Here is a 22,773-nt window from a genome sequence, read left to right on the forward strand (position 1 = left end):
TTTAGACTGAAACCTCTCTCTTGCAAGGCTTGAATAGTTTGCACTGCAGAAATAGTAACAGCAAGATGTGAACATGCATGTTTTGCCTGTAGACTGCTTCTTTATTCCTACCTCTTATATGTGGTCTGGTGAGCAGTAACAGTCTCTCTGAGCCAGTAAACAACATATCCAGTAACTTCTAAGCTCACCTCATATCTGTAAAACACCTCAGCAGAGGGACTCTCCTCTGCTGATAGGAGCCAGCATGGCTGCTAACCCAGAGCCTTCTTGTTCAGCCTTTTCAAACTGTGATTGCTCTTTTGGGGAGAAGGGCGTTGAGGCGACATGACCTTGGACTTCCCCTGTACGTGTTTTTAGCTCTGAACAAAGTAGCTTGGGCACAGGAAGAACCCCAACTTTATCAGCATGATCTGTGTGTATTTTGAGGCTGATTAGCCTGTCCAGCTCCCTGGTGAGAAACAGACTCTCTTATGGGCTTGGTGCTTGACAAAGAAGAGCTCATCGTTGACCTGATGGAGCTGCACAGAAAAGTACCTCCCCTTTTCCACCATCCCTCTGGATTTCCCTTTGTGTTACTCACCAGTACTGCTCTGGATGGTCCTCACCGTGGTGGTAGTACGCGGGGGAGATGAAGACCGCAATGATATGCACTCATCATCCTGGGAACAGCCTTTCTCAATGGCTCTTACATAGCTGTGGCTCCTCATGCGGAAGCATCCTGGCATAGGCAGATCCAATGCTTCCACTGCCTGAGACTCGAGTTCACTGAACACTGACTCGCAGACGGATTCAAACTGACCATTCACCTCCATCTCACTCACCTGCAGACAAAAATCAGCATGTTCAGTACATCCAATACATGGATACCACACACTAACTGGTACAAACCCATGCTACAGTTGCACGATGGCCAACATCTGTTAGAATATCCCTTTGCACATTAAGAGAGGTGAATGGCACAAACACATCCCACAGTACAAAGCAACAATTGTGAGAGGAAAAAATGGGGAGACAGAGGCATTGGGCAGAGATTCAGCAGAGTTAGGACTCTTGACTCCTGCTAAAACTGGGTAGGAAACTCGGAACCCGCATAGCAGCACATGTTTTATATCAGTGTGCACTCACAGCAAAGATTGAAAAATTGTACTTTCTTTGCGGGGTGAAGAAAAAACCAAAAAGGTTGGCTTAACCTCCATACATAATCAATAAAACCCACAGGCAATGACAGTGACAAACCTGAGTGGCTGGGAAGCTGGAGGGTAGTAGGTAGTAATAAAGAGGTGGGAAGGGTTGGTTCATAGGGGAACCAGCCTTGCTGCAGGGGAAGAATGTTTGTATAACTGCACCTCTGGCTGAGAGCAGGAGACACATGGGAATCCTTAGACCCTTTGTGGAACAGACACTAGGTGGTGACAAAGCCTTGCACTCATGTGGGTTAAAGAAAAAGCATGCGGCCTTGGTGCAGGTGTTATGAACCTGGAAACCATTTAGCTTGGCTTAATTAGCAATGGATGGTTCATGTTTCTAAACTGAGAGTAGAGTCCTGAGTTTGGCCTTAACGTAAATAATTATCACTGAAAGAAATGTGCAGATGGAAAGCAACAGGTGAGGATTTTGTTAGATTTCAAGCATGTAAAATGCCAGAGTAGCAGGAGAAGTTAAGATTATGTTAGGGTGGTAGGAAAAAAAACCATTAGAAATTCTTTTCAGGACTGTTACCAAGATAAATGTTTTACTAAGTCTTTGCACATGTAACTGAATAATCTCAAAATTTGGAACAAATTTTTTTTTCAAAGGGAAACTATTTAAAAGAGCGCGGAAGAATAGTAGGCAATACATCATAAAGAACAATCTTACTATATCATAGAATATTCAGTACTGAATTAAATATCTCTGAATTAATGCTTTTTTAAAACAAAAAACCAACTTCTTCACATTGGCAAATGATAATAACTCCTTGGGTGACCATTAAATGTCCAGCTAAATATGCAACCTAACCTAATGTACATGTAGTTGTCGCTGAGACCTGAATTTCAATCCTGGTTTTTTCTCTTTTTAGAGCATCAGCCCACACCATATGCAAAGTGCCTCCTTAAAAAATACACAGGTGAATACTCTGAAGTGCCTAAATATAGTATACTGTAGAAATTAAAACTACAGCTCCTTACCGAATGGCATACCTTTGTTATGGCCATAGATGAAGTCCTGTCATCACTGATGTCATGCACTTTTCTTTTGACATTGCAATGACTTGATATGCCAGTCATATGGGGCCAGTCTGGCACCACAAATCCTGCCTGCTGCATGTCTGGTCTAGTGTAAGAAAGTTATTTCATCTAAGTGACTTACCCAAATGCTCCACTTAAGCAAACAAGCCAAAAATCATACCAAGTAGCTACATGATTTAGCAGATGAACTACTGGCTTACTGATCTGTGTGTGCTGGCACTTTTGCACTTCCTTCAGATCTGTTTCTTACGAATTCAACTGTACAAGCATGTTGAATGCAATAACAGGCTATTTTACAACATTAGAACTCATAAACTGAATGTGGTGCAGTGAACTTCATTTCTTTTCTAGTTTAGAATGGGCATGAAGATGTCTTACAGAATTTCAGGGCAACAATACAGACAGATCTTAGAACTTATAGATCTTTGCACTTAATATATATGCTGTAACATTTGTACTATATAGGAAGAAAGTTCAGAGGTGCACTAGGTTAAGAATGCATAAAATAGCATAAGGAAAGCTCTAAAGTTTCTAATATAATTATGGTATTGTGAAATACAAATTATTAAGGACTTAATTTTCCTTTGGCATCTCACTTAACATATGAATCAGCACCTGATTTTGGAAAAGAAAATTGAAAAACTGTTCCTTCAAAGCAACTGCATGCTGTGTTATTCATCCCTTTGCAAAGAGCAGGTTGTAGCACTATCAAGTGTTCCACTCTCACAAACAGCCCTGTTTCCCTAAAAAAAACGTTATGAAAATCTGTGGTATGAGATGGCCTGATTCCACTTGAAGACAAATCCAGTTTCTCCTACTGCAAATGTTCAATCAGTGTCCAGTGTGATAGCTGCTCTCCAGGCAGCTGCAGGTGCATGTCACCCACCTGACTGATGGTGCTCATGGCTCTCATGTAACTCTCATTGCGGGAGCGGAACTTGGGGGATGTCAGCAGCCCTGCAGGGTCCAGGCTGTCCAGGCTTCTGTTGATAGAGACTTCACTCACTGCCCTCAGGTAGCTGTGGCTCCGGATCTGAAGCTTTGGTGAGTGTTCACTGGATATCCTGGGAGTTTTGGGGAGAGGGGGGAAAGAAGAAGAAAGAAAAAAGATATTTCATCAAATCCAAATGGCCTCACGAGGAGTAAGAATAACCAGGTGTTTTACACTTGAACAGCATGACTCGAACAAGTCACTACACTGTCCTTGTATATTTTTAAAGTAAGGATAATGTTAATACTTTTACTTGAATTACCCAACCCTTTTATTTGATGGGAGGAAGAAAGAAGGAAGGAAAGGATTTTCTTTTCATTTTTTTGTAAACTATGTCTAAGCAGAATGGCAAAATCACTTCCATTTTGTTTACTGATAGCAACATGGAAACATTTTACACTGTACTGACAGTGACAGCGACCAGCTCCAGCAACACTCCTCACCCCTCCTCCCCTCCCCCCCCCCCCCTCCCCTTCCCGCCCCACTATATGGGACTTTTGAACTGACAACACCAAAATTACTTCACAGGTTGATTTTAAAAGAGCAAGAGGAGCCATTGAGATGAATGCAGCAGAGATAGCCCTGTAGCTTTACAGAGCTGAATGCAGCAACCAAGACCAGCTGGGGAAAGGGGTAAAGAAAGAAGAGCCCTGATAGTAAGATTGGCTGGATGATCCTAAATTTATCAGCTGAACATCCACTCTTTGAAATGCTGCTGGTAATGTAATTCTGACATGTACTCATGTATGTACCCATGTAACAGGAATGTTTCCCATGGAGCTTTCAAGGGTGTACAGGCTAATAGGACAGGCAGGTCATACAAAATATGCAATGGGTAAGTATTGAAAGGGTGGTTCTTCAATACATTTTTGGATTTTTTAATATTCTCCAAGTATCTCAAAGCAAACTAATTAAAATGTTAACTAAATTTTCCATTTTAAAATGTAAATCTGACGTGGATGTTTACAGATCTATGACAGAAAAATCTGTAACATAATTACAGTCTTCATTTTGGTCCCCTAGTTTTTAGAAATACATACAAAGCTGACCTGAAGGTGGAGAATCCATTTTATGTTTAATTTATCAAGCATTTGCAGATATTTTGTATTCAAGTATCTAATGATGGTAATTAGTATGAGTAATTTCCCAATAGCATGTACGATTCTGGTAATTGTCAGTGTATTTTGGGAGGACAATTCCATTGTGTAATCATACACCTAAATAGTTCAGAAACTGGGTCTGTTTCTGAATGGTACAATACTGTAATAAAATCTAGGCCATCTCTACAATACTGTTTTCTCTGGCTGCAAATTACCTGCCTAATAAAAATACGTAAACTTACACTAATTACTCCATGCTCCTGTCACAAGATAAAGATAAAGCATTTGCTTGCCATTTTCCCTGTGCATTTGGTGCAGTACTGCAGCTGTATTCATATGTTTTGACTCCTTACACTACTTGAATCCACATGACAAAAGCAGAAGGTTTTTAGATATAATAAATTGTGGTGTTCTAAAGAGCTCAAAAAAGGCAGAGAATGGGATGGAAAGGCAACTATTACTAAAGGTTATCTACATTTTGAAAATTACTGGATTAAAAAAAAGAAAAAATAATAAATATAAAATGGAATGAATAATTCAACAGACATAAGTTTTCTGATGCATGTGAGCTACTTCACTATGCTGCAGATCTGCAAACTCATCAGCATTGACTGAAATGCATTACCTAAATTAATTCAAAATGTATTTTATGTGTATGTTCTGAAGAGTTTGCTGCCAGTATATGACATGCAAAATTCGAATACGCTTGATTAGCTGCCAGTTCGTAAATACGTCACCTGGGGCTTGTCGTTGTTCACTGATTAGCTGAGCTTGAAAGAAGACTGCAGCACATCACAAAATTCTATACACAGACAGAAATCTGCAAGTTCTGAGGCAGGTGCCCTTTAAAGACCAGAACCACTATAACAAGATGCAAGTATCCATAACAAGGTTTTGCTGTGGCAGCCAGAGTAAAGATCATGTCAGATGCTCATGGAAGTGTCATGGGAAAACCACCATGTAGCCACCAAAAGTATAGAAATTAATTTTCTGTATGTATTAGTGTTGCATAATATTTTCCCAACTCTGCTTGAAACAAGGACATTGATCCATAGGACTAAATGTTTCCCTGTTTCAGATGTGGATGGTCAGCACAGCTGCCTTCTTTTTCTTTTTGTTCCTGACTATATGACTGACCAGTTTGACACAAATCCAGAACTACGTTTTACAGGTGGCTACTTGTCTTAGTTTGTGCATTTCTCCCATCCATTGTATAAGTCAGACTAGGTTATTGGCTGCTCTTGAAGAAGTTGGCTCCTTGCTTACTCATTGCTATAATCTCTGTTTCACTAGATGTAGTGATGGGGAAAAGAAGAAAAATAAAAAGAATTTAAAGATATAGAAAGAAACACCTGAAGGTTTATAGTTGTGTAATAAATTGTCTCTGTATTCTACAGTAAAGTTTAAAGAATGACTGAAACACCACTGGAAACTTTAATAATATTCCATTTAGGAATAAATCTGACTATATGTGCAAGATCTGAAGGTCTAATTTATTTTCTCAGAGTTACTATTTTAAAGTAATCCCTAAATGAAAATACTATTTCCTTCCTTTAGGGTTCAAGTCCATCTCTTATTTATTCTGCATTACCTAAACTTCTGTTGTGCCATCATAATTTCCACAGCTAAGTAAAACATGTGAGTGACAGATTTTGGGACAGCTCTTGGGCTCCATTCACTGCATTGGATGTATTAAATGGCAGAAGGTAGATATGAATTATTGAAGTTCTTAAACAGTCTCCTCAAGTATGCTTCATCATTTCTGTGCTGCAGTGTCTGCTGGTGTGATATGGGAAAAGTGCTGAAGGGCGTCCTGAACTCAGAGTTTGAGCCATTTCGGAGAGGCTTATATACAGCTCATCCTTACTGCCATGGTAAAAGAGAGATTTTGCCAGGGAGGCTTCTAGTCCCTTGTGGATACAGAATGTGATGTTGGTTGAAGGCGAAATCATGGAGCTTGAGGCATGCTTTGGGGTTGCGATGTCCCCAAAGACAGCATGCTGCACTCACAAGTGGCAGGTCCCCAGACTGGCTGCACCATTCTTTTCCCCCATACTACTGCCTTGGCCGCAGGTCTCACCGCAGAGGATGGGAGCACAGCCATAACAGCAACGTGCTGATATTACACAGGGGTGGAGGTGCAGCACTACCAGATGTGCTTCCCCAAAAATACAGCAAAAGGCACCAGGAGAAGATGAGGGCTTGGGGTTTCTGCTGTTCTGCTTATTGCCATTGTAGCCTTCCCAGGAGGACTGATCACAGAAGGAGCCAGCCCTGAGCTGAGGTGGGTGGAAATGGAATCTGCTGAGTCCCAGAAGATAACTAAATGCTCCTCTGTGTAGAGAAAGGTAAGTATCTCTGATCTACATTGTGCCTTAGGGAAGATCGAGGTACCCCACTAGTGAGGGCAAAATGGTACAGAAAGTCCAGGAGGGGCTCTGAGAAGCAGGACAGTGTTCATTTAATTTGAAATATGTTCTAGTGCAGCATCAAGAACAGAAGATCATGTAGGTGTGTAAAGGAGATCTTTGCATACTGCACTGCTCTGTACATTTCAGACACACTGAAGCTGATTCTCCTGATTTCATTCAAATAGAGAAATAAAAATATTTTAAACACACACTTCTAATCACCTCACTGTTGCAATACATATGATAAGAAATAATTTTAACCACTGTTACAGATATATTTTTATTTGCATAATATTAACACAATTTACACAATTTAATTCAGATGAAAACACATTCTGGTCCCTCATTTATTTGACTGCAGAGTAAGGAGTTTGTTGGCATATGCAGGCATGAGAGGAGCTAGACTCAGCTGTTTTGTTCTGGTTTGTACAGGGAATTTTGAGCTAGAGGTGGGAAATAGCCTGATGCCCTACTCAGATAATGATCCAGGATGAATGAACATGGAAGGAAAGCTATACACTCTCTTTATATGCTGTCTTTTAATTTCTGACTTGTATATGTTGACCACAATTTAGCTCATTGAAATATATATATGATTGATAAACATAGGAATGAATATATACACATCTGATTAAAAACTCAACATGAGCTGGCATTGTGCACGTGCAGCCCAGATAGCCAACCAAATTATGGGCTGCATCAAAAGGAGCATGGCCAGCAGGTCAAAGGAGGTGATTCTTCCCATCTAAACTGGTTTTGTGAGACCCCATCTGGAGTACTACGTACAATTCTGGTGTTCCCAGCATATGAAGAACATGGAACTGTTAGAGCAAGTCAAGAGGAGGGCCACAAAGTTAGTAAGAGGACTGGAGCACCTGCCCTATGAAGACAGGCTGAGAAAGTTGGGGCTGTTCAGCCTGAAGAAGAGAAGGTTGTGTGGAGACTTCCTTCCAGTATCTGAAGGAGGCCCAGAGAGGGACTGTTCATCAGGAATTGAAGTGATAGGACAAGGAGTAATGGGTACAAATTGAAAGATGGAGAGGTTGCCTGGAGAGGTTGCCCAGAGAAATTGTGGATGCCCCAACCCTGGCAGTATTCAAAATTAGGTTGGATAGGGCCTCGAGCAACCTGGTCTAGTGGGAGGATTTCCTACCCATGGCAGTGGGCATGGGGACTAGAAGATTTTTAAGGTCCTTTCCAAGCCCTTAACATTCTATCATTCTACATCAAAGGGTTCAAAATGCAGTGTTAGCAATTAACAGTGAAATAACTTTGAATATATTCCTTGAAGAGTTCCTCTGCCTTCAAAATGTCTTTCAAATGACAGAGAAGATAAACAACAGGGATTTACAAGAAGAGGCAAATTTAGTTTCAAATATTTCCTTTTAATTTAGGAATGCATTCTGTTGTATATGTGCTCTTTATGTAGAACACTTCCATGTATTACATTTAATCTGTCTTCTGCAAGTTCAGCATTCAGAATCACAGCACAAAGTGCAATGTGGTGCCAGATGGGTATTGTGCTCTGCCAACAGAAAATGACAAAGCAGAATAAAGTGAAAGTCCAGAAACATGTCCTGAATGCTTCTGCAAGCCAGCAAGGGAGTGTGCTAAAATTTGCCTTCAAAAAAAAGAGGAAGCCCCCCAAAATATACCATACAACCTGAAAGCAAGAAAAAATAAACCTCAATGTCACCACTACTGTTAGCATCTCAGCTTTCAGTTTTGCAGCCAAAACCAGCAGATTAGTTCCTTGGAGATTAATTATCCTTGGCTGAATCTCCTACCTCTGGTGTGACTGGTGGGTACATCCAATGTACATTTTTGTGCTTAATTTTATTTGCTTTTTAGTGTCATTAGAAGGTAGAATAATCCAGTGCAGCCTGACACAAGGCAAACACTGAAGGACATCAGTGAGGAACATATACAGAACAAAGTTATTGAGGTGTATCTGTCTGATCCTGGTCATGACACAGGTCACCAGGCTGGGTTAATTTGTTCATATTAGCATCTATGTTCTGTTGCTTTTTAGGTGCAGCGAACACAGAGCTGTCATGCTACTGAATGAGACAAGGGCAGCACGTAAACAAGGTTTGGGCATTCTCTTACCCCAACCCCCATTCCCAGGACTTTTCTTGGTTTGAAGAACTTTTGTATTCTTGTTTATAAATAAGTGAACATCCTCATGGGAATTTTCCACCTTAAAGGTAAAAAAAAAAGCCCAAATAAAACATCTCAAATCCTGAGTGTGCTGCTGAAGGGTCTAGCCTGAAAAGGAAAAATCTAAAACTTGGAGACATCCACAAAAATCTCATTTCCTTTTGCATTATGAAAGATTCTACTAACAGGCTGAAATCATCGCTGCTGCATGGGCCAGCCAATACATACCAGAGAAGAGCATGGACATGCTTGTGACAGAGTTTTTCCCACGGTAAGGCTAGGCAGAAATTGCAGTATGGTGTATTTGACTCTGTCTGATTTTTCAGATTCTGGTAGGGCTATAGAGGAAGGCATTTAAAAGAAAAAACAAATAACCTAGAAGTCCCCACAGTGTGGTGTCACACATCTCTCTAATATGTCTATCTCTAACTGTTGTTCAGTTTTTGAGTAAGCACATATGTCCTGCCAGAGAGCTCCTGTTTGTTTGATCGAGGGCAGCAGGAACTGGATGAATGGCTTTTTGGTAGCAAATATTTCTAAGCAGCTCCGTCCCTTTTAAAAACCTCCATGTCTGACTAGTGACAGCTTCAGAATCCACCATGAGACCACTTCTGTGTGATTTTTTTTACAAACTTGCTTTCCTCTCAAAGGCCACAGAAGCTTTGGGTTGGTTTTAGTTTTTTCTTTTTGTGATGTGGAGGTATTGAGGTTGTATGACTTTGTTTCAAGAGCAATCTTCGTTTATTAAAATAGTAGCAAATAAAAATGACTACTCTATGTGAATTCACATATACATTAAAACAAAGATTTCCTTTTATCTCAAAGATCATGTACTTTTTATGACCAAAAAAGACCTCAGGCTAATAAATTTAAGGAACATTTCTCTTGTAATTGACACACTGTATTTTTTCCTTGCTTTCTAGATATGGTGAAAGAATAGATCACAGCATGAAAGGGACATATATGCAATTGAATTGGCAAGAAAAGCAGATGGAAGATGATGCAGACAGACATTATACAATTATCTTTTATCAGAAATCTGGTCTACATGCAGATTCTGATTTCCATGTGCGGGTGTGTGTGTGAATACTTGTGAGCACTTTTCTCTTCCACCCTGGAGAGTGTAAAGAGATGCTGGAAGGTAGAAACAGTTCACTCAGATGAACCAGTTCAACTCAGGAATGCCAGGGTAAGCTGCTTTTGTATAAAACTGCACATTTTTTTGTTTACACTAGAAGACAAATCCAACCTATTTTGTCACGTGAAGGAGGGTAAGATATAGCATTGTTGAGAGCAGCCAGCTTGAGAAGAATAGCTCTCCTCCCAGAAGACCCATTGAGGAAAGCTTGGGCCTTAATGTCCGCCTCTTGCAAATCTTACTGAGTACTTGTCCTAAGAGGCTTTTGGAGGTCCTTGTTGGAAGAAAAGCAGTCTGAGCCTAGACCAAATGCATTACACAAGACTCGTGCCTTTTTCAGAGCAACCATCTTTTGGGTTGGCACTAATAACTTTAGGAACCAGTGCCGCTCAGCATAGAAAAGCCGGAAAAGCTCTTAAATTGTATCAAATATATAGAACTAAGAAAGTACACTGCCTGAAGGCCTGAGCAGGTTCAGCCATGCCCACAGCCCTGCTTGGAGCCCTTTGGACCCTGTTGGGTGAGGATGAATCCCCAGCTGCTTTTGTTGTTAAAGTCCTCCACCACTGTTTTGATGAACTCTTTCTTTGCCAGCACAAAAGTCATACAATCTTTCATGCAGAAACCACTCTTTCAGCTCTGCTCATTGAGGTTAGGATCATCCACCCAATCCCACATCACTTTCCTTCTTGTTTAGTTGTCACCTCTCCTCACTAGTGAGACTCAAAAGTCATGCCCAGTTGGCTCAGATGAAATTCTTATCTTAATAATTCAAGCATTTTGATCTGCTGCCCAGCCATCTGCAAGCAATTGTATGGGGCCACGCCCTCCAAGAAGGAGGAAAGAAGACTACTCCGGGTCCACTCAGGCACAGTTTTTGACATTGGACACAGACCACTTCATGTCCATTTCCATATCTGCAGCTATTATCACACTATTGACACACATAATTGCAGTCAAATCACACTCTTTTCCTTCTTTCTGGTGTCTGGTGTAAACACACTCAAAACATCCTCTCACACACCTGTGGATTTGCACTTTCTTCCTTGCTTTCATGATAAACAGTCTTAGTCTGTATTAATGTTAAGCTTACTCCAACTCTGAATACTGACAGGCAGCTTTTTTTTCTGTTTTACCTCTGGGTACCTAGGATCGTAGAATCATAGAATAGTTTGGGTTGGAAGGGACCTTACAGATGATTTAGTTCCAAGCCCTTTGTCATGGACAAGGACACCTTCCACTAGACCAGGTTGGTCAGAGTTTCATCCATCCTGGCCTTAAAGACTTTCAGGAATGGGGCATTCACAACTTCTCTGGGCAACATGTTTCAGAGTCTCACCATCCTAAGAGGAAGGAATTTCTTTCTAATGTCTAATCTAAACCCACGCTCTGACAGTTTAAAGTCATTCCCTCTTGTCCTGTCACTGCATGCACTGGTAGGAGGTGCCTCCAGCTCTTTTGTAGGCCCTCTTTAGGTACTAGAAGGCTGCTTTGAGACATTTCCTGTTGCAGTCCTTGTAAAATCACAGTCCCCACAAGCTAGGACTTCACCTGCTTAGCTTAATTTTCAGGTCTCTCCTATTCAAACCTTAAAAGTTAGATTAATTCTGCCAGTGAGAACACCAAAGAATTACAGCTTTCTGCCAAACTGCAAGAGGAAAGCAGTTGCTTTTCAGGAATATCACCTGGCTGTGTGCTGAGCTGGCAGCAAAACCAGCCCTGCCTGCTTAGCACCAGGATTTACGCAGGAGCTCTGGCTTGCTCCTGGGAGTGGGAAGATAGCACTCCAGCTCAGCTAAAGAGCATCCTCCGGGCAGACTTCCCGTAACTGAGAGGTCCTCTCATGCTACTCCAACTTACAATATTGGGCAGTATTTATCTACAAATAATGTTTTCTAGGTAAATACTAAGAAAGAATTTGCTCCATTGAATGTCACTGCAGTACTTATTTAAAGAGCGATTTTTTTCTGAAAACTTCCAATGCATTTTCAGCATTCAGTGTCGTCAACTCTCCAGGTCCTTCTGGACCTGAAACCAGGTGATGATCACCCACACACTCCATGGCCATGAGCCTGCAAGCTGCAACCTGTTTCTGCTATTGAGTCACCTAGTTCAGAAAAACATTTCCAAGCATCCAGGTCAGATATACATAAACATCTCCCAGTGGGATTAGGAACACATTTCAGTTTTGCAAGTCAACAAAGTGAGTTCAAAACCTTCACGTGCATAAACAGCCACCTGCATTTTCCAAAAAATGCATTTTATATATGCAGCATTTTTTCACTTCCTATTCATTTTTCTGCCATTTAAAAAGTTTCAGTTACCTTCTAACGGAAAAAAAAAAACCAGCAAACCCAGCAAATTCAACACCATCTGTACAGATGTGCAACACAAGACAAACTACTGGAGAAACTGAAAAGCAAGCACATTTTGAAGCAATGAGGAGAGTAGGCTAGTAACCCTTCAAGCGAGAAGGGAAAAATCCCAAATCCAACTAAGCTAACAGGCTGAACTCTCCTTACACCTCTGAGTAACAGCCCTACTCCAAACGAAAGTTTGAGACAGCAAGATTCAACATAGGGCAAAGCATGCTACCTAATAAATACTGTATCTCACCTATTGTGGGCACACATTATTTCCTGATAACACTCACAAATTGTTGACCTGTCGTGTAATATGTGCTGGTGGTGAGCATGGATCTTCTCTACTCTTTTCTGTTGATGGGGTCATTTGGAAAGATCATATGTGCACTTCTACCAAGCATCCTCTATTTTAACTAGCTTGTATTTGACGAATACTAAGTAGTTTAAAATGCCTAAAAAAACCTACTTTTTCCTCTTTTATAAGCAAGTATTTATCACTTACTGCATTTTGCTTCTCTGCAGACACCTGGAAGATGGTGACTTGAAACAGGATCAAGTTACTCCTGACAGCACAAGGATTGGGGAGGCGAGGGTGTGATAAGACAGAACAATGAGCTCCTGGACAACTCTATAGCCACTTTCTTGAGGTATGTCTGGGTAAGTATAGCTTGGAGCTCAGATATGACTTACAGCTGCCTCTTCCTGATAAAAAAGCAAAGATTTTTGGGCAAACTGTTCAGCTGGGAGTTATCCCTGACTAAGATAAAACCCTGGAATTTCTCTTGTCATACCAAAAAAGCTGGAAATAGTAACTTTAACACTAAATTTTTATTTAAAGTAATGGCTGCATTGCAAGTAAAATAAAATAAAAAGATGATGGTGTGCAGTAGGGTTTCTGGCTACATCTTTACTGATTCTCTGGGAAGCAGTCTGCTGCTCTGGGGGATTTTCCCTTTTCTCACTGATCTTGTGCAGCAAAAGTGATATCCCAGGAGCAGGGAGAATTTCTCTCCATGTAACTTTACCGGAGCTATTCCTCAAAGAAAAAGGAGCAGCTTCCACTCTCCCTTCAGATGCTTTTACATCAAAAGAAACCCCTCAAAACAAGCCTAGCTCATTCAAAAACCCCAGTTATCCTTGCGTATTTTAATATTCTCTCTTTCCATTGCAAAGTCTTTCCAGCTTTATTCTACAGTAATTACAAAAAAGACCTGACTACTATACTAAGATAGAACATGTGGTGATAACCTGTTATTTCAGGTATAGCGGTCTGGGGTAAGTTGTCTTGTCAATGCTCTTATAAACAGGGCCAAAGCAGTAAATAGGTGGAAGTCTGCAGTTAATTTCCATTGTGAATTTTTTTCTGATAAATATAAGTTTGCTGAAAAGATGTGAAATTATGCTTACCACACATTCTTAGATTCCCCTGTCCTTTAAAAACCCCCCACATATGTATTTTTGGTTTTTTTGGGGTTTTTTTTTCTGTTTGTTTATTTTTTAATTCTTTAAAATAAGTATTTTTTAATCCCATGAAACAGAAATACTCTGAAAGATTTATTTGAATCTGTGAGTAAAGGAGTGGACAACCAGTTACCAAGTCATTCATCAAGCTGTTAGTGTCAAGTGCAATGATTCAGATGGAGGCAATGAGAATGTAAAAAACACTTCTAAAGAGTGGATGCTTTTCAGGCTCAGGCAATTTCTAAAGGTTTTTGCAGCTCATTTTAAAGGAAGAAAGCCTTAACTTCTGAAAATGTCAAGTGGTTTCTTGACCATTAACAGTCGGCATTTTTAAGTATTTCCAAATATGTATTTGAATTATCATACTTGGAATTAAAATATGTGGGCTACTGAACTTGTACACTGTTCTTTTCAAATGAAAAAATAAAGCAAAAAAAGGTAAAAAAATCCAGCAATGTTGGATGAAAAAGATAAAAGAAGACCCATATGTTTGTGTTTTCATAGTGAAGGAGATAAAGCTAGTTCCTTAGAGATGAGTGATTAGTAGTGTGCTCTTAATCCCATAAATAATCAAAACAACCAACCACTTAGTTAGTGAATGAATTAAGAAAAGCCCCTCTCCTTTTCAGAGCACAATGGTTGGATACATGGTAAAGCTGAAGATGGTCTGTCCTGCTCAGAAGATGAACATACTTGGATATCTATGCTTTTGACTAAAACACCATAACAGAAAAAAACCCCAAACAAATAACAAATACCCCCAAGAAACCCAAACCAAAACCCCAACTACCCTCTAAATTTTCTGGATAAATACCTTCTACCTAACATTCAAAACCACAGGCAATGGACTGTGGCTCATGGGTTCAGATTTCAGTTGACTGAAAGTTTCTGTGACCTGGAGAAGTCATAAACTCTCAGTCTCAGAAAACAGGTATGTTAATACTTGCCCACAGCACCTCTGTGGCTGTAGGTGGCTTTGCAATGCTGAAGTAAAGTCAGCAAATATAACTGAGGTTCTTTGATGGAACTGAACAGCACTGTATTTTTCATGTATTACTGGAGGCTAAACTCACAGAACAACTAAAAAAATAATAAACTCCAGCCTCATATTTATGTACTGATATTGTACATAAAGCAGAACAGTTTGTTATTAAAGAGTAAAGAATGCTTGGTGTGATGGTCAAAAGGTAGTTTAGAAGAAGTGTATTTTCTGATTAAAACCATTATTAACTACGGATGGTGATTTATGACATCATCTCATGTCAATGGTTTTGCTGAGGTAAGACAAAACTGCTTGAAAGTATCTCCAGCCTAATAAAACTTCAGTGAGTATGGAGAAGTTTAATGCCTAAAATGTCAATTTTAAGCAAAGTGTAATGAAACTTGTATTACTTTTTAAAACATCACAAGTTATGAGGGGGGCTGGCATTTTGCTCTGAAGTTACATAATTTAATTGCATTGTATGAGTAAGTACCCTCTTTCTCAGATGACCTCTACCTCAAATGGCTGTTGTACTTATAGCAGACATTTTTACTGCTCAGACTTCCTCTCACCTTGATTAGGAAAACAACAGTATGACAACATATTAATCCATTTCTTATTGTCAGGGTCATTAGGACAGACCTGTCTGATGAAATTTGAATACCAGCATGTCTTTACATGCAGGCAGGATGACACTTTTGACGGTCTGCTCAGAGCCCTGGGATTTTGGCTTCTCCTGTGATGTGCCAGGTAAGGGTCAATTTGCCAATTTTGTGCATATCTACTCCTACTAAGCAGACAGAGGTTGAAGATAGGCAAAATTAGGTTGAGCATTTCAACTCTGCAACAGCTTTACATTTTTGTGAACTAACCACAAAGGATGTGTCTGTTCTCTCTCAATAACCTGAACATGTCTCAGCTGCCCACTGGTGTAGGGGCATGCACTGACATATCCAAGGAGATGGAGGAAGTGCTAGTCCCCTGCTCACTGTCCAAAACAGTTCCCCATGTTGCACCACTATTAGACAAATTAAACTGCTTCAAATTCATCATTTTTTCAATTTAGTATACATGAGAGATCAGCTGTGATAAATTACCATGTGGAACCACAGAAATGCAATAGAACTGGGTCGACCTTCTTTACCTGACTGCTGCTGGGAATCATGTAATATAATGTACAGAAGCAACTGGGAATGCTTGAGAACACTGTAGAGAAGTGACCTTGAAAAACTGAAAGGCTGGTCACATAACAGTCACAGATATGTACACAGAGGCACCATTGACTACCAAGCAGGCAGGAGCTGCAGGATGCCAGCCTGAAAAAAGTTCCAACTAGCTAAACTAATGGACTAATTCCTCGTTATGGTAATAGAGCTCCACTTATTCTCACTGGAGCCAGCAAGCCACTAGAGGGAGGAATGATCTACCACTGTCAGTGATTGCTATTTATTATGCTTCTGCAATTCATTATGTTTTTTTTAAAGCACGTCTCACGAGACTTGCAAAACCGGTCCAGTCAAAGGAAAAAAACCGGTGCTTTCACAATGGGTGAAGAAAACACACAAAGTTCAAGGAGTCAGGAAACAGAAAGCACATAAAAAGAGAATCTGATGTCCACTATATCTTAGAATATATTCTGATTTTTATAGCCTAGATTAATTGTGGACCTGATTTTCAATTAATTAGGATTCAAAAGGCAATTTGCTTTCATAGCATTCAGCATATCATTACAAAAATTGTAGGATTGAAAGCCTCTTTTGATTCCTTTTGTTATTCAAAGTATTTTTCTTGGTGACTAGAAAGGGCAGGTCAACTGGGGTTGAAAAAGGAATTTTCCTTCTGGACAGAAACCAGAGAAAACTGTAACTTCCATATTCTTTAAGAATAAAGCTAAAGTAGAAACCAAAGAAAAGCCCAACACAATAACACGCTCTCCATGGCTGCATTACTAATCTTGCTCCTTTCACTCCAGATTACTATGCTAAATATCCATTTATAGCAGGAAGGAAGCAATTTGGATATGTGAAACAGGTTTTTGTGCATAGAGCTATTTGCCAGTCCCTGATAAGGAGATATTCAGTAACAGGAAAATGCTAATAAAATTAAGGAATTGTTTTTATCTGAAGAAAAACAAGTAATTAATGACATAGATAATTGCTAGATGTTTAGCGGGTCAAATCTTATTTTGCTGAAGGTCTGTCAGTGGAAAAGTCTGAATATTTTCCTCAACTTTGACAAATTCTTCTTAAGTTAGCATGCCCAGTTCTGCTCTCTCAAACAGCAAAAAGCCAAGCTTAAACTCAGCAGAAAAAAATTCATCTCTGTTTTGAGTGCACTAAGAGCTTGTGGTATAGGTAGAAAATGGCTCCTCCACTCACTCTTATGGGTTTTTCTGTTCCTGGCTCCTAGTGGGCAATTAGGCTGCCATCAGTGTAGAACCATCGGTGCTGCTGTCTATCCTCTCCAAAGAGGAGAAATCAGGAGACAATATCAGAGACAAATGCTTCCTGCAGCCTTCCATACGGATTTTTATCAGAAAATTCACAGGTTTTCCAGGAATAGGCATGCACAGAGCATACAGTGGGAACCCCCTCCACTCCACCAGACTGTGATTTTCAGTTTGTGCTTGCTTCTCTATGCAGCACACACCCATGGCAGCTCAGGCTCTGAAAAGTGCTAAAATATCTTTTCCAATCTCTGAAGACCTTCCCTATGGAAAAAAAAAAATAAAAAAAGCATTTTAAGATTCCCTTCTGCTACAGTGTGAAGGGTAACAAATAGAGAGAAAATTTATAGAGAAGTGAGTGGGAAGCTGTGCGTTAGTGTATGTAGGCAGGGCGTAGAGGGGAGAGGAGAGGTTCGACTAGCTGAAGAGCAGCATGCCCCCTGTGGGGCTATCCAAACCACCTCTAGGACATATGTTAGCAAGGGGTGTGGGCTGCATGTAAGAGACAGAGAGGTCTGTCAAGTTATGAGAAGATCATACCTATGAATTTCAATACACACAGCAAAATGCAACATGACTTGCTGTTACTCCTAGAGTAGCATGCTCGCCTTTGGGCTTTCACACATCACAGGGAGAGCAAAGATGTGCAGCAGGTGGAAGGAGAGAAAAGAAGGGAAGCACAGTTGAAGAGGAACTACAAGAGCTGACCCTTTCATCCCTGGACAGGGTCTTGCCAGCCTCTGCAGGTCATCCGCTAGCAGGGAAGTATGAGGATGATTTAACTTCTCCCCATGCTGTGCCTCACTGCTCATGCAGTATGGTGGGGCTCTTCCCAGACATCTCAGCAGCACAAGGGAATGCTGCTGCAAGCCTTGCTTCAGGAGCCAAGAGCAAGGGGGCAATGACTAACAATGACTGTATTAGCACCTCAGCAGACTCTTTAGAAGGTTCTGTAATTGCTGTACTAGCTGTAATGAATTAATTCTCGTGACAATCTGATATACAGGAGGTGTGTTATTCATTTTTACCCAGAGCTGGAGGCACGCCGACCCCATCACTGGTAAGAGGCCAGGCAGGGAACACCTGCAATGGGGCGCCCAGTGCTCCATCCTTGGCCCCTGCTCCCGAGGCCACAGTCTCCTGCCAGGGAGTCACAGCATGTCAGTGTGGGGGGCCAGACTCTTCCACCACTCTGCTCCCCTCTGGCAGAGGAAGGGGCGTAACACCTGAGAGTTTTGGAATTTCAGTCCTTTGTTTTAATTACTCAACTGATCCTCCCCTTCCCTACAGGAACACTGCAAGCCAGGCTCTTATTCCAGGTGCACCCCTCAGGCTCTTTTTTGACCTGAGAAACACCAAGCAGACAAATCATACATTAGAGTGCTCCTGAACTATAATTAACCTTAGTGTATCATTTTATGGAAGAGAAGCTGTTAAATTTGTCTGAATTCAAAAGAAGCTGGAAGAAGAATAGCAAGATAATGTTTTTTAACAAGCAGCATGATTAATTCATGGAAGAGGTTATCATCCCATTGTGTTGGGTAGGAGGGTGACCTTTAAAACCTCATATCTATTTTGTCGGAGGGAGAAAAAAACCTTGATGGCTCAGATTTTAGATGCTACCCTTGAGACTTGTAAACAACCCACTGCAGAATCCAGCACTGAGGACCCAGATCCCAATTGCATAGTATCCCCAAGGACTATCAGAGAAATAGTCGACAATCATTTCTGTGTGTCTTATTCCTAAAGTCTCATGCCTTAGGGAAAAAAACCCTGTTGATTTTATGTACGATGAATACCTCCCCACGGAGCAGGATGCTATCCCAACGGATATCTCAGGCCTGTACTGGAGGCAGTGGGTAGCCCAGGAAGAAATGAAAGGAATTAACATTCTTCTCAGATCTAACCTGGATCAGATTTCACCTTCCCATTGTGGCTGGCTTCAGTGCTGCTCATGATAGAAATACTGAGTATCTTGAAATACAAGTACAACAAAAACTGTAAGATTCAACTCAGAAGTAAGCTTTTATCTGGTTTTGGCTACTAAACAGAACTAATTTTATTTTCATCTCTAGAAATAAAAATATTCTATTTATGAGAAGGTTTTAGATTTTTAAAAAAATAATGATAACTTAAAAGAGGCTTGAAAATAAGCATCAAGACCTAAGCCCAGAGTTTTAAGTATTACTTTACATATCAATTTTATTTCATCCTCCTCTTTAAAAACATTCTTTAAAAATAAAGAACTTTTTTCTATTTATTATTTATTATGGTCTATTTGATACCTCATTTAAATTAGTTACATAAAACAAAGCAAATAATCTGAGAATATATTCAAGAGAAGAATCTCTGCAACATCAGTGTCAAATCACAGCCCTGTTTTTTAAAGAGACAGATTCAGATGATTCATTGTTTGTATGAACTCCAAATGGATTATTTTATTATTCTTTGGGCTGTTGCCCTAAAGGGACGTAGTTACATTAAATAACAAACTACCATTATATGGACATACTGATTCTGAGAACAGGGGAAAGAAATATAGTCATAACAGGCAATTTCAATGGAAAACGAGGGCTTGTGTACCTTCTGCCAGAGGCAAAGTACTCAGATGGATACCGCAGTCATCACAGAGATATAATGAATCTGATTAACTTCTCTGGAGAAGGAACAATTAGAGCTGATAGGATAAAGCCTCCTTGGCGTTCACGTGTGTTTGCACACGAATCAGTGTGCAAGGGCCGCCTGACGGCTGGTCAATGGCAAGGGCAATGCAGCTGCTGGCCTGTGGTCAGGAGACACTGCAGCAACTTCTGTCTGCAGAAATGGAGCAGGTAGCAAACCCATTTTCTGAAGACATCACTGCAAAGATAGCCTGAAGTGCAACTGAGTGCAACTACCCACCACATGCATGGTGGCAGCAATGGGGCACCAAAAGTAAGGAAGGAATGCACAGCCACTTTTAACACAAGCTGCATGCCTCCCCAATGAGAAAGGAGGAAAAGAGAAGGACCCAAGAGTGCTAGTAACTGACTGCTTCTAGTTGGGACAAGAAACTGTGGGATAAAAGAACTGTGAAGGGCTCTTGGGATGACATAAGTAACAGCACTGGTGAAAAAATAATTAAATGACCACTACTGAAAATCTAGCAAGAGGATGTATTAGGTACAGGGCTATAGTAAATGAAAGCAGAAGAAACTGTTATACACTCATTTTCACAGGTGTGAAATTCACTATAACAGGAAATAAAATAAGGAGTAGGGAGGTAGAAACACAGAAACAGTTGATAGATAATTTCATCCCTGTGGGAAGGGATAGTGACTCTAAATGTATTCTTCTTGCAAATCTTGTCTCTTTTAATGAAGAAAGAGACTTAACTAAGTAATGAGGTTTATTACTTAAGAATATTAAGGAATAATGTATTACAAAAAAAAAAGAAAGAAAAAGGGACAACACAAATAGTGACACTCATTCCGGCTCACATCTTATTTATGAATAAAGCTTCATTCACTCCCTCTCAATTCAACCTTGTTAATCACAGGTAAACAGCAATTAATTTTTACCCCAAATCAAATGATCTATAAGTAGGGGGCAGGAAGAGAGGGGCCAGGGAAGAAGTAATAGACAGTTACGGCTCTGCCAGAAATGACATTCTACCCCACACTAAATGTCTGAACAACTGTAGTGGCACAACCTGACTCACCAGCATTTCAAACAAGTCTGAGCAATATATCTCTGCCAAAGTCCTCTTGTCTCTTAGCTCTTACAGCCCCATGACTGACATGAGTCCAATAGATCCTGCACCAGGCTGCAATCCACAGCTAGGGATTTAGATTGGACCTTACTAACTAGGCAGCACCAACATTTCTGAGATTTCTAACACTTTTGATTGCAACTTCATGAGGATGGTTGAATGACATGTTGGTTACATCCCACTAGAATAAGGAAGAAGACCTTTTCAAAGTAGAAATTTTCTCCCCTTGAAATTCCATCTTTTATAAACATAATTTCTAATACTGCTACAAAAATAAATATTACATGATGAAGCAGATTCAGCTGATGTAATTGACAACATTTCGCCCAGAGTGTTTGTAAGCTTTTGTGCCATATATTTATCCTTGGGTTTGAGATTTATGCAAAGTTCAGAATGAAGTAATTTCTTTAAATATGATAAAAGCAAAGAAGCAGTTTTATATTTTGTAAAACAAAGAATAAAAGTAATAAATGAAATAAGAATCTTATATTATTTAGCATACATCTTCCAATTATTGTTATGCAGACATGACACCGTTCACTATGACAGAGTTTTAGTAAATGTCTATATCATAACTATTTTGGTGTGATAAAGCAATAAATAATAACTGTGAACATTTTTTAGGACCAGCCCAAGGTGGACTACCTCCCAAAATAAGTTTTTCAAGGTTTCCTTTCAAGTGTAGAGTAATGAAGGCTTAGCACAGATTTGCTATAGCAATTGTCATATACATAAAAGAGGAAAGATTTATATACTAGTCATGAAAGCTCCTGAGATTGCCTTCAGCATGATACATCACTGTCACAGTGCAGAGCTGCACAGACACAACCCAAGCATGGCTGCCAGCCTGATGTCACTTAAAGAAAGAGAAAGATTTGGGTGGTCTGGATGTGGCTGCTGGCACTCGGGAATGACAAAACCAGTTAGTGCTTTCTGCGGTCGCTGGGCTGGCAGCTGGGGTGCAGGCCGGTTGGGTGGCACAGCCCTTCTGGGGGGAATGGGAAACTGCCATGTAGCTCAGCTGTGGATGTGACCATAGAAATCTCTCACAAAAACCCAGTAGCTGCTGCAAAAGTGTTTTCAACACATTTCTTTTTTCACACCAGCACACTAAGCAAACTGAATATATGACAGTTCTCTATATTTTGGTGTACGATGAGTAAGAAAGCAGGCACAATGTAAAAAAATGTTTAAGGATTTTCTCTCATTTCTCCACTTCTGAGAAGATTTATAACTTCATTAGGAGGAATGGAGACTTTAAAAAGTCAAGTCTCTTCAGATGAACTTTCATTCACACCTGTCACAGGAGACAGAGTGGTATTTGATGCTTGCTCATACTTTGGGGGCCATACTCCTTCTTTGCTGCCGTGTGCCCCTAACCTTTACCCCACACTGCACCAAAGCCAGCAGAGAACTACTAAATTAAACTGAAAGTTCATCTATCTTAGCAGTAATACTATCACAAGAAAATACATGAAACAAACTACTGGGCATCATCATGACTTAGATAGTATCTTTTATCTGTAAGAGCAGAATAATTCTTCATCTCTTTCTTTCACCCTAACTTGATGCAAATTAACAGGAGATCCAAAAGTGTGTCTAGAGAAACACTATTTGTCTTTCACATTAAAAATAAAGCAATATACATTATTTTAACTTTTTCCATTTTTAAGCTGAAAGAGCTCCACCATTTCAGTGAAAAAAAGATTAGACTTCTAGTTGATCAGAATAGAAAGTTATTG

At 40.1% G+C, this 22,773-nt stretch overlaps 1 protein-coding gene across 5 annotated transcripts in view; it reads right to left on the minus strand.

The window, feature by feature from the left end:
* Nucleotides 1-22,773, minus strand: part of DLGAP1 (DLG associated protein 1) — a 423,046-nt gene that overhangs the window by 92,478 nt on the left and 307,795 nt on the right. For all 5 annotated transcript variants that reach the window (XM_071554752.1, XM_071554753.1, XM_071554749.1 and 2 more), the window contains 2 exons: nt 3,115-3,292; nt 581-821 (listed from right to left, as the gene is read on the minus strand). In XM_071554752.1, the coding sequence (XP_071410853.1) occupies nt 581-821; nt 3,115-3,292 (419 nt within the window). The remainder of the gene's footprint in view (nt 1-580; nt 822-3,114; nt 3,293-22,773) is intronic.

This window comes from Pithys albifrons, chromosome 4 (assembly GCF_047495875.1).
Source record: "Pithys albifrons albifrons isolate INPA30051 chromosome 4, PitAlb_v1, whole genome shotgun sequence".
Lineage (NCBI taxonomy): Eukaryota > Metazoa > Chordata > Aves > Passeriformes > Thamnophilidae > Pithys > Pithys albifrons.